The 12,065-nt window shown below is 46.9% G+C and overlaps 1 protein-coding gene across 1 annotated transcript; it reads left to right on the plus strand.

The window, feature by feature from the left end:
* The first annotated feature begins 945 nt into the window (after positions 1 to 945).
* CST7 (cystatin F) lies at positions 946 to 6,791 on the plus strand. The gene is made up of 4 exons (XM_076335579.1): positions 946 to 1,021; positions 5,386 to 5,558; positions 5,871 to 5,987; positions 6,462 to 6,791. The coding sequence occupies exons 1-4, from the start codon at positions 946 to 948 to the stop codon at positions 6,537 to 6,539; spliced, it is 444 nt and encodes a 147-aa protein (XP_076191694.1). The 3' UTR covers positions 6,540 to 6,791.
* The last annotated feature ends 5,274 nt before the right edge of the window (positions 6,792 to 12,065 follow it).

Genomic DNA, 12,065 nt, shown 5'->3' on the forward strand with positions numbered 1-12,065 from the left:
TCCACCACTCTCAGCCCTTCAGTGAGACATCAGTTCATCTCCCAGCCTCCTAAATCTGGCAGCTAGTTATTTCAGGTGCATCACAAGGTCTGGCAACCAAGCCCTTTCCCCAGACTTGCAAGCTCCTCAGCATAGGCCAACACTGCCTGGAGAGGACCTCTCTGGAAACCTGGGGAATCCAACACCAGAGCTGAAGCGCTCTGCAAGCCACAGAGAACCAAACTACCCCTCTCCCCGTGTTTCTTTTGCTCTCTGGAGAGCACCAAGAGAAAACCTCACCTCCTCTGAGCCTAACGCAGCCCTTTCCTGTTGCCAAAACACCTTTTGTAAATTTGGGGCACAGTGTTCTCTGCCACCAAAACCAAAATCCTCTTTCTACTGGCTCTGCTCCACACAGTCCCCTCAGGTAGGTACCTCTAAAACTTCCTTGTCTCCCTCACCTGAACCCCACATCTCCACATCAGGGGAAGCAAGACACTAGGCCCATCTTCTCTGTCAGGCTTCTCCCCACGCAGACACCCATATACAAGTCAAGAACTACAACCCCAGGGCTCACTGCCCGTTTCTTAGGGATTAAATTTCCCCATGAATCTTAAAGCACATGACTGTTACTCTCCTCACCCCCACACCGCTTCCCAGTGTTACATCACACATATCTGCCCATGCTTCTGCACGACCCCTAAGGATCACGAAGCAAAAGTCCCTGTCTGATGCAGGAATGGTGCTGCTATCACCAAGCTGGAGCTTTGTGGCTGGGCTTCGAGGTATGAGGTCATCAGCAGGAGACAAAGTCTGCATCAGAGCTGTGATGATTCAGGGGGTTTTGGGGTGATTTTTTGTCTTTCCTCCCAGCCAATAAGAGCACTGAAAGAGGCACATCTTCCCCTGCAGGAAGCAGGGCGGTCACTCCTCTCGCTGGCGGGCTCCTCTTCTGAAGTGGTGGAGATGGCAGTGAACTTCGCCTGCAGCTTCGCCGCGCTTTGCTGCTTAGCACTCTGGAGCTTCACCAGGACTTCAGGTGGTAAGAGTGAAAAATAATTTATGTTTTCCTTGTGCTTTAGGTCCTGTGAGTGCTGCTTTCTAATGCACTGGTAAATAACAGCCTTTCTCCAACTACTGCCCATGCGGGCTTAGCACTGCGGGGTTCAGACTGCAGCTGAAAATCCAACTGCTTAAAAGACTTTCTCCCCTTGTAGTGAACCATGTTATCCAGGGACATCATCTAAGGATTTTAAAGTCAGCTTATGGTTTTAACTTATTTGTCAGTGTTTAAACTCTGCATGACCTTGATTATTAAATCTAAAGACTGTGGGTAACAATTTGACTGCTAAGTACAGATGGGCACTTGAGTGCCGATTAGCTGACTTTAATGAAACATTACTCCGTATCGTTTCTTTCTTTGCTGAGCAAGGAAACTCTTGATTGCAGCTGGCCTTAAATCTTTAGAATGGGAGCTGCAGACAGGAGCGTTTTCTCTCTGAAGGTTTTAGTTCTACTTCAGTTTTACTTTGGCTCCCATACACAGAAAGTACTAATGCACTTAAGGATGGTGTTTGGTTGCCAGTTGCTTTTTGTTTCGGCTGTGGTTTCCTTTGGGGGTTGCAGAGGCATGCAGGAACTCTGCTGCATCTTAAGTGTAAAGATAAAGCCTAGCCTTGCTCCTAGTAATGGAGAGGAGGTTTTGAAAGCACCTCATGGGGAAAAAAAAAAAAAGCAGCAACCTGTTGCAATCTGCCTATTCGCTTCACTGCAGGCTGGGACAGAGCATCCACAGGATTGCTCTCTCATACTGCAGGAACAGGCCCCCCAAATTATTCCTCAATGAGGAAAGCAGAAGAGAGCCTCTTAATACAACATTCAACTCATCTCTGCAAGAACAGCCCTCTCTTGCTTAATAACAGGCAGTTGCCTGTGAACTCAGAGCAAGAAAAGAGTCTACCCTACTACCATCTAACAGAAGGAGGAGGAGGGCAGCCAGATTTTTCCGCTCCCTCTTCACATTTCCAAACCCAGAATCAAGGATAGGGTCTGAAATACAAATGCTCTGGCCCTAAGCATCTCCCTGTAGAGCAGTGAGAGCTCTTTTCCCAGGTCATGAGATCACATCCTCTGGGCCTCTTGAGTATTGTAGGTGCCTGGCCAAGTCATGCAGTGCCTCTGCTCCCACCCAGTCCTGGACGACAAGTGTTTCACCAATACTGGTATGCCTAGAGCCCTGCACTGTTATCTGACCCTCTGAGCCATTCTGCTTTGCTCCTGGAGCGGGGCCACCACCTTACACACATTCAACTTTTTAAGGTAATGGCCCCCAAGGGGCAAGCTAGGGAAGAAGCTGTCAGGAAAGGCTGCGGTGAAGAAAATCAGAACTACAGGTGCCTCACACCACAGAGTTTCTGGGTTTTGGAAATACAGTGGTGCAAACTATTCAAAGAGCAAGTTATTTCAGACCAGTGTGTGCACCATGCGGTGACCACCTTGAATGAGAATCAAAGCACATAAAGAAAAACAAATCCTAGCCTTGAGGAATCTGGGTCACCAGAAGAAAATGGGGGGGTAAAGTTCTCCCACAAGGGCTTAGTAGATTTTATACCCACTTTGCTCTGGTATGAGTCATTCTCAACACCAAGCTGCAATGGGTGAAGGAGGTGAAATGCCCAGTACCCCTTGGTGAAAGCTGGGGCAAAAATATACTAGCCTACCACCTGCCTACAACACACGGTGTATTACCAGCCTGCTACCCATCTTCAACACATGGTCCAGCTTGCTAGACTGTGAGGCCACCTCTCCAGATGTTGTGTTTCAGAGGCCTTGCCATGTGTGACACTGCTGGATCTACCAGGCACCGAAGTCAGGAACAAGGGCACTTGGGACTCTGACTCTTGCTTTGAGTAACACATTTAATAGCTTTCTTCCCATACAAACAGTGTGACTTCAGCCAGCCTCACTCACCCTGCCACATCATGCCTAAAAAAAGACGTCACCATGACTCAAGAGGTGCTGAGGGCTATTAAGCCGCAAAGGGACCTTGTGCTAAGATTGAAAAATTCTGTGGTTATCTCCTCCTACTACAAGGGACAGTATCTGCTGTCAACACCCCCCACCACTGCCACATCTGACTTTCCAACAGGTGTAAGAGCATAGATTCAAGCAAGGTCCTGGAGAGCAGCCAGAAGAGCCCAAGCCAGGGACCTGCTCTCAGCCTGACAGCCTGTCTCAGTTGCTGGATGAGCTCAGGAAAAAGCTGGTTCCTGTAAGCTATTGGGTTGGTATTAATGGTGCAGGAAAAAGGATGGCATCCCTGAGGAAGAGGACAGCTGGCCTTATGGGCAAGGCCCAAACCAAGGCCCTGCTCTGCCCCAAGTTTCCTTTCTGACTTCAGGCAGGTCCTGCATGGCCCTCTTGAATTACCTGTGGGTCCCACCACCTTAACCCAGGCAAAGTCCCTGTTCAGGACAAGAGGACAAACAGATGCTTTGGAAAGTCTTACCCATGAGTTGAGCACTGGATAAAATGAGCTGCCTGAGAAATACCTTCAGTCCTAGGCTGCACGGTCATGAGTTTCTGTGACTCTTGAATCCCACCCTTGCTGCAGTGGGAAAATATCATCCCATAGAGAATAGTCCCGGGACCTACAAGTGGATTCTGGGCTGTTTGTTAGGTGAAGAAACACTGCCAGGTTCCCCAGCACTGGCTGCACACCCACTCCCAACATAGATCAGAGATGTGGGACAGGAAAGCTTGTCACCTCCACACCAGACAAAGCCATTTGCAGAACATCCGCTCCTCTCAGACACATGGCCTGGGTCTCTCAGCTCTCACCTGCAAGAAAACATGGGGGTCATTAAGGTAGCTGGGGTATCAGCCAGGAAGAGATGTGAATTTGGACATCCTTGGCTTGAGGAGGGACATGGAACCGAGTCTCTCCTTTGCAGGTCAACACTTTAATCCCTGAGCAGTGTTACAAGGGGGTGCAGCAATTACCACCTGCGGGAGAGGATGTGATAGTGTAACTAGGACATATATAAGCAACCTGAAAGCTGAATTTTTGCAGCCTCCTATGCTGATGATGGCATGTAACGCTGGTTGTGGTTTGTTTTTGTTTTTTTTTTTAAATAGACGCTGAATCACCAGGTTGCCCCTCTCTCTTCTACTCAGGTTTCTCAGTACAAACTGGCTTAAATACAGAGTCTATGCTCTGTGCTTGGCTGTTAGTGAGAGATCTAGCTGTGAAAAAAAGCTGGAGGTGATAAAAAGCTTGACTTTCACAGCAAATTTAGTACAAGCTCTGCGTGCACATTTGTGTGCACATGCACATGCAGGCTTACTGCCTACACACGCACAGTGTGAACTCCAAGGGCCACCTCCTGCACTGGCAGGTCTTGGCATCAGCAGTGGCTGCACAGCAACTTGCGCAGGTTGAGGATTTTTTCCTCATTTGCATTTCAGAAGCGGGAAAACGGAGGGGAAGGGAAATGTAAAAGGGGAGGAAATAATGACATCAACTGTAAGCTTTGAGCTTCTTTTAAATTATTGAAAAAACAAGCAGGGCATGGGGGAATTAGCTACACAACCAAGTAAGAATATACAGTAATAAGGGCTGTGTGGAAAGCAGTGCTCAAACTTGAAAGCTTGAGGGTTCCTCCCACCCCCAATCTCCATTTCCTACACACCTTGCTCCTCCACTTCATGGCTGTGATAATAAGATGGTCCTTGGCATTTGGGCCAGGGCAACAGCACTTCAGCACCCAAAGCAGCCCATTCTGCAGGATAGTGGGGAGCTAGTCCAAGTTCTGCCCCAGGCCCTTTCCTGCCCAGCTGGAGAACAGGGACACCCTCTCCTTTGTCAGCATGTAGAGGGAGGGTATCTTCCCCACACCTTTATCACCACCTAAAATAAAAAGCTCAAGATGCCATCAAAGGAGTAAGGGGGGGTGGGAAAGACTTACATCTGCAAGTTAAACTTGCCATGCCCACTAAGAGCAGCAGGGCTCTGCCAGCCAGTGTTTGATAAGTTATCAAAATTATACTGTACTCTGAGCAACATGATCTAGCTTTATAACTAGATTCAAAGTTGGGCCTTCTATGAGCCGGGAGTCATACCAGAGATGTTCTAAATAATATTCATGATACCCTGGCTGCTTCTAAGTCATTTTGAGCTCTGCTACCACTTCTAGCAGCATCTTTCTCTGTCACTTCATTCCACAGGATTGTTTCACCATTTCAAACATACAAAGGAAAATTACTTTGTAATGGATGTGAGCAGAATCCTTCTGAAGCACAAGTGCATGGGACAAGTAAGAAGGTTTAGCATTGTTTCAGAGGGCTGAAACTCCCACCGTTTCAGGCACCTGATGTGTTTTGCACTCATGTTTTGTGTTGTTTCAGCTACATATGTACCACCACCTCATTCGACCACGAAACCTGGCTTCCCTGTCCCAATGAACACCGACAATCCTGGTGTTCGCAAGGCAGCTCGCTTTGGGGTTTACAGATACAACAACAGTTCCAATGACCTCTTTCTGTTTAAGGAATCACAAATAAACAAAGCCATGGTACAGGTAAGAAGAGCCCAGACTTCTGGTGGTCCTCCAAACCATTTACCAATTGACCCTCCTACAGAGCACCCAAGACATGGGAGCCCTGATCTTCCTCAGGGCTGCTATGCATGCCTAAAGATAAACAGCACATCCCTCTATCCCATTCAACTGCTCCACAGGAGGGCTCCCCCCCCCCCCCCCAGTAATTCAACATAACACACTTCTATGCACACCACCACACACAACTCACAGATGTAGCATTTGATTCCTAGCCAAAATTTTGGCATCCCTTTCCCCTGCCCTTACTTCAAAGGAAGAAACTACTTTCTCTAGATTGTCAGAGGGCTGAAATATATGCTCCATGTGGAAATTGGACGGACCGTGTGTGAGAAGAGGGAGCACTCCAGCCTGGACAGCTGTCACTTCCAGAGAAAAAAAAACCTGCAACAGGTATGTGTCTAATTCCCTCGGGGTACTCTGTAACTGCAAGTGATTCTTTGCCATCTCTGGCAGTGTAGTCACCTTCAGACCAGCTCTGCCATGTCCCCACAGATGTACAAGCCTCCTCTGTGCAGAGCCAGCAGGGGTGAGGCAGGGTTATCAGTATAAGCAGCATAGTACCTCTCATGCATCCAGGGCCAGCTCCTGTCTGTAAGGACTTGAACCATCTAGACCATATTCCTGAATAAATGAGTGAAATTGTGCAGAAATGGAGTATGTGCTAAATAGAGAGATTTCCTGAGTAGGGGAAATCCTTACAGGGGCTTTCCCACTAAGATATGATTACTTAGCAAACAGTACTTTTCCCAGGATAAAGGGAGCAGACAAAAAGATGCTGTTCTCTCCTACCCCATCATGGCCCACAATGCTGAGAACAACCAGCAGCCACCTGAACTTTGTCACCAATTCCCCTTTTATTTGCAGATGCTGAGATGCTATTTTGAGGTCTGGATAACGCCTTGGTTACATAAAGCAAATGTCCCCATTGCTCTCTGTCACTGACTCACCTTTCTCCATGGGAGCCTGACTTACAGGGGACCTACCACGACTTTTTCCTCACCTGGACTATTGAGGCTAAAACTGAAATGGGGAACAGCTGTACAGAATCGCTACAGAGCTTTTCTCTCAAAGCACATGGTTGTTTTTCCTCCCTTAGAAAGATGCTCAAAATCTGAGTGACAAAGAAAAGACCTGCCTTGACTGAATTTATTGCTATCCAGTTGTGTATCTGTTTTTCCAAATCTAAACTGTGGATGAGAGCATGTTGTCATTCATTCAGTAGAGAGCCATCCATCCTCTGGCTGAATTTCCAAGCAGTGTGAACACACCTAGGAAGCTCTGTTGGACTTACTTTATTCTGTGATGATTCTTCATGCAGCTATGATGTAAACAAGTCTAAACCACAGCACATGTGACTACAATGCTAAAGAAAGCTTTACAACAACGGGATATTTTGCCTGGGGATACACACACACAAAAAGTCTTAAGAGTCTCCAGTGCTAGAGAAAAGGTTAGACATATCTGTCAGGAATGCGTGAGGTAGAGCTGTTCTTTCTTCAAGACAAGAGTATGGATAAGGCTGTCTTGAAACACACCCACAGCCCAGAAATTACACAGTCTAACTAGTGCTTCTACTTTAATCAAAAGTTAATCCATACTGTGAAAGGGCATGATTGCAAATGCTGAGACAAATAAACCCAATCACATTCCCAAAGCATATTTTTGCTGAGGTTAAACAATGTAGTTTCATTCAGGTTAATACAAGACATTCAATCTCTGGATGACCACAGCTTATATTCAAGTTTAGTAGAATGATGGTCTTCTCTAGGTGGGCATCTACCATTTCTTCAGCCTTCACTCTTCGTGCATGGGCAGATTATTGCTTACACTGGACTAAGGCCCTTATTTGGAAGGATTTGGGTAGCTGCTCCCTTAAAACAGCAATAAAGTCTGGGCCCACATTCAGTCATACACAGACCAGCACTTATAAATGGACAGGGCCCTGACCTAAGCTATGAAGAACACTTTCTTTCCACAAACACCCCTTTTCTTCTGATAGTTGTTGCCTTTCTGCAGCAATATTGCAACTCCTATTAGCAGTGACACCTGCGCTTTCAGCCTTTGTAACAACCATTCAGTCAAGAAAGGCCCGTGAAGGGCTCCAGGGCAAGGTCCAGGGATCTTAAGGCAGATGGATGTATTAACAGCATAGCTGAGGTCTCTGCTCCAAGTAATCCCAAAGCAAAAATTTGCAGGCTGGGCACGTCTCAAGTTCTGCTTCAGAAACATCACTTGTGATGAGCAGGTGGCCCAGCAGCAGTTCAAATTCAGCATCCCCTGCCAGAGAGACAGCTGTGTTGCATCTTTGGGGGCGGCAGTCTCTTAGCTGGAAAAAAAGAAGTGCTCAAAAGAAACCTCCAGAAGGGCCATGGATGGATGTAGTGTGGTGCTACATTCATCCATCACACAAGCCACCATTGACAGCCTGATGCCAAAGACAAGGAAAAAGAAAGCCAACTATGGTGGCTCGAGTTGTCCGCAAAGCAAGAAAGCCAAGCCACAGCTAAGTTTGTAAGAGGGCAAGAGGAGCCAGGAGGAGCTGCTCAGAATCTCAAAGGGGTTAGCAATCCCTCTTCCACTTCAGCTGGGTGCTTCACACAGTGCCAAGGGCTTCCAACCAGGCTGTCAGCTCCAGACAGCCTGGGCCCAGAAAAGGCCAGACAGATCCTTCCTTCAGCCAGCGGGACAGCCTGGTGCTCACTAACAGGTGTCATCAGACTTTCCACATGCCACAGTGGGGGCAAGAAGGCAGCAAACAATCAGCTTAGGTCTGTGCAGAGATTCATGCAGGCAGTAAGCACACCACAGAACAGTCTCCCATGTGTGACCCTTCAAGCCCCTGGCATAAAGGGCTTCATCTCAGTCTCCTCACCGAGTCAATTCCCCATTTGTCAAAGAAACAGAAGTTAAAGCCAGGTGAACCTGGCATCATGCAGGCTGACAAACCCAACATGCTCTTGCTGCTCTCTCAAGGAAAATGCAGCAAGATCGTTCGGACTTCTCTATCCAAACAGGCTTGTTTGGAAGCATGTTTTACATAAAACTGTTGCCAGCATTTACTGCAACACAGATGAGCTCATTGCAACCAACACGGTGGGAAAGGAGACAAGCACCTTCTGAGAAAGACAGATTAGCCTTATGTTTACAGCTGCAGCAAAGTGTTTACTGTAATATTACAATAAGAAAGGCACACTGGAATAGCAGCATCCATCATCCCACCCAGGTAACAGAGTTATCATGAGCACCAAAGAAAGGAGCAGAGCTAAAGTCAATTGAGCTCTTTGTACCACTCCAGAGCACTTCATTCAGGAAGGATCTGGGCAATTAAGGAGTCTTGCATCAGGAGGACACTGCTAGCACTGACCTAAAGAACTGCAGCAAGTACCATTTAATTGCAATGACATGATGCAGTCAAAAAGCCAACGTCTCTGCATCTTTGCTAGAATTTACAACAAAGTTAACTGTTCACCAATTCACTCCAGGGAGTTCATACCCTTGCAGAGCTTGCTGAGGCTCTGACATCTATTCCAGGCTACAAAGGCAATTAAATAAAAATAAATATTTCTAGTGAAGATTTAGGGCATAAGGAGAGAAGGGAAAGTTGTTCCTGCCAGCCCTAGATGCTGGAGAAAAAAGGAACAATCCCAGCAGTGACATTAAGGGCTTCTGGGACAACCAAAGCTGGTGCTTCAGAGGTATGGGTTCATGCAGGACTGCTACAAACAAGCTGAAGGAGCGGCTTCCTTCAGCTTCGGATCTCTCTCCAGTATGTTGGAAGTACTGGGCTCAGTGCATGACATACTTTCTTGGCTCATCTGCTTATGAGGATACTTAGCTACATCTGAACAAGAGTTCCCTAACAGTCTGCCACACGGAGGGACTGGCTGCACGCTGAGGAGACCTCCATGCACACAGGTGCCACTCAAACCAAGCTAGCCTGTGTTTCACCAGAGCTTCACAGTGCCCAGTGACCCTCAGACAGAGATCTGCATTTGCTCAAAAGCTTTGCTATGCAAATATTTCCTCTCACACTCCTACTTGTTAAATTGCATAGGAAACAAACTGCCTGCTGCCAAAATATAAAGCATTGCTGACTGATGGACTTCCCACTTTGCATTCTCTTCACATCAGCACCTCCACATTAAGGACCTGGAAGGCCTTTCTATACCAGTTGTACCCAATTTCACAACCTGACTGACTTCCAGGACCCACTGACAGCTGGGGGAGTCATGCATGCAGCTGCATAGAACCAAGACAAGGTTTAACTGACAGCAGCTAGATAAGGAGACTTCTGCTGGCTGGGAGGAAAAAAAACTTGTATATGGCTAACTACAATCACTTACTGCTAAATTTTTCAGTCCCTACCTCAACCAGAGCAGCAAAATGAGCTGCCCCATGTGCTTATTCTTTTACAGTACTTTGTTTTCTAAGCAACCTAGATGAGAACGTCCAAGTGTCAGCATCATCAGATCTCTGTTGTGATCACTCAGCAGACCCAGAAGCTTAGGAGGTCATTATCTCATCTGCAAAGGTTACTGCCACAAAGCAGACTCAGATTTAAAGGAATCGGATTCACGCCAAGGCTTTGCAATCACTTTCACCAGCTGTTTACACTGAGATACCATCCTTCGCATAAAAATGTCAGGGGCATACATGAGTTATCTTCCAGCAGCTCTACTGTAGGAGAAGTTTGCTCCAGGAAAGGGACAGGGCACTTAGCTGCGGAATAGCATTTTAAATAGCTCCAGCAAAATATTCTTGATTCTTGTGCCCTGCAGAAACATCTGTTCCACCAACAAGGCAAAACAAAACATAGCTTTAAAATGCACAGCTATGGTGTACTCCAGCTCAGTTCCTTTTCCTTAGGCTGTTTTACTGCAGGACTTTTATGCTAAAGCAAAGATTTCCCCAAGCCCTTCAGGAGACCAGGCACTGTTCTCCAATTCCACATCCCATAGTCTGTCCCAAAAGAAGCTTGGGTAAGACAGGAAGCACCCCTCAGGCTCTTCTGGGAGTTATGCAGAGAGAGTTTCCTCCCTCCTGAGGGAGCCACAGCCCCTTTCTCCTGCCACCAAAAAACAATCTTGCCCTGACATGATCTTTGGATACTGCTGTAAATGCTCCTGCTTCTTCCAGTGTGGGCGATGTGTCCACACTAGAGAAGAGCCAGCGTCAGAGCTGCAAAGGTGTCATGTTCCTGCACTGATACCATCAAGCAAGAAGACAGAGCTGTTTTTTTCCAAGCCTGACTTGTTCCAACTTTCCCCATTGTTCAAGGCAGATGTGTCACCATCCATCCGAAACTGTAACATGCCATTTACTCATGCTTCTGTGGAAGTGGAAGGAGCCTGTAAAAGCAGTCTTCACAGGAGCACCAAGAGGAGTTTCTGCCAGTTTGTTCGTTCCACAGGCATTTTAATGCTGCTGCATTATTCTGGGAAGATTGCATTTGAGGAACCATCAGGGATTAAAAGCACCTGAGCTTCTGTTAAAATACTGCTCTTAAGCACCCCTTATGCTTAGTAATGAGAGAGCTGTGTGCCAGTCAACCTGTTTCATCTGGGTTCTACAGCAGACCACCCCACTTCTGCATACAAACAATAGACTATCAGGACCCAGCACAGCACCAGGAATGGGAGCCAACAGCATCTGAGCTCAGGAAAGGCACTCCTTTCAGCCTCTGCAGACATTGGGTCTCCTTGGACTGGAGGTATGCAGACCCTGCATTCAGATACATGTCATAACGACACCTCTACCTAGTACTGCAGTTCCACCCTGGTCCCCCACCAGTGTTGCAGCCATCATGACAGTAATTGGCCTCCTTTCAATTTTAGTGGCCATGGCGGCATCGGCAGTCTTGGGCCAGATATCTCTCTCACCAGGAAGCGTCAAGCATACTGACTTTCTCCTAGACCTTGGTGCCTCACATGCCACCATCCCACTCTGCTTCAGGTTGAGCTCTAATTTGCAGGGCCAAGCACAGCGCTGAAAAACCTTGCAGACAAGTTTCAGGTCACTATCAAAACACAGGAGACAGCCAGATCACCTCCCTCTGAGGAAAAGACTGACCCATATTTACATCCATAAAGCTCCAGCTAAAATGAAATGTTAAGGTTCTTATGACAAACGAAATACCAATGGCCTGGTTAAGCAGCCTGTCACCATGCAAAGTTTGTTGCTTAGAATGATATTAAGTTGTGCCACATACCACAGTTTACATTTGGTGCTTTACAGACTTCAGCAGCCTTTTTTTTTTTTTTAGGGAACTGCTGACTGACTGGACCTGTACCCAATGAACTCTCTCTATTTGTAGAGGCTGGACAGACAGGCTTTATTCATTCTGAGAAATTAAATTGAGAAGACCTGCACACACTGTCCAAAGGCTTAACCTTTAGACAAACTCATTTAGACTGACAGCTATTCAGCTACTTTCCAACAAAGCACAGGCAAGAACAATGAAAAATTTCT

The sequence above is a fragment of the Aptenodytes patagonicus genome, chromosome 3 (assembly GCF_965638725.1).
Source record: "Aptenodytes patagonicus chromosome 3, bAptPat1.pri.cur, whole genome shotgun sequence".
NCBI classification, from domain to species: Eukaryota; Metazoa; Chordata; class Aves; order Sphenisciformes; family Spheniscidae; genus Aptenodytes; species Aptenodytes patagonicus.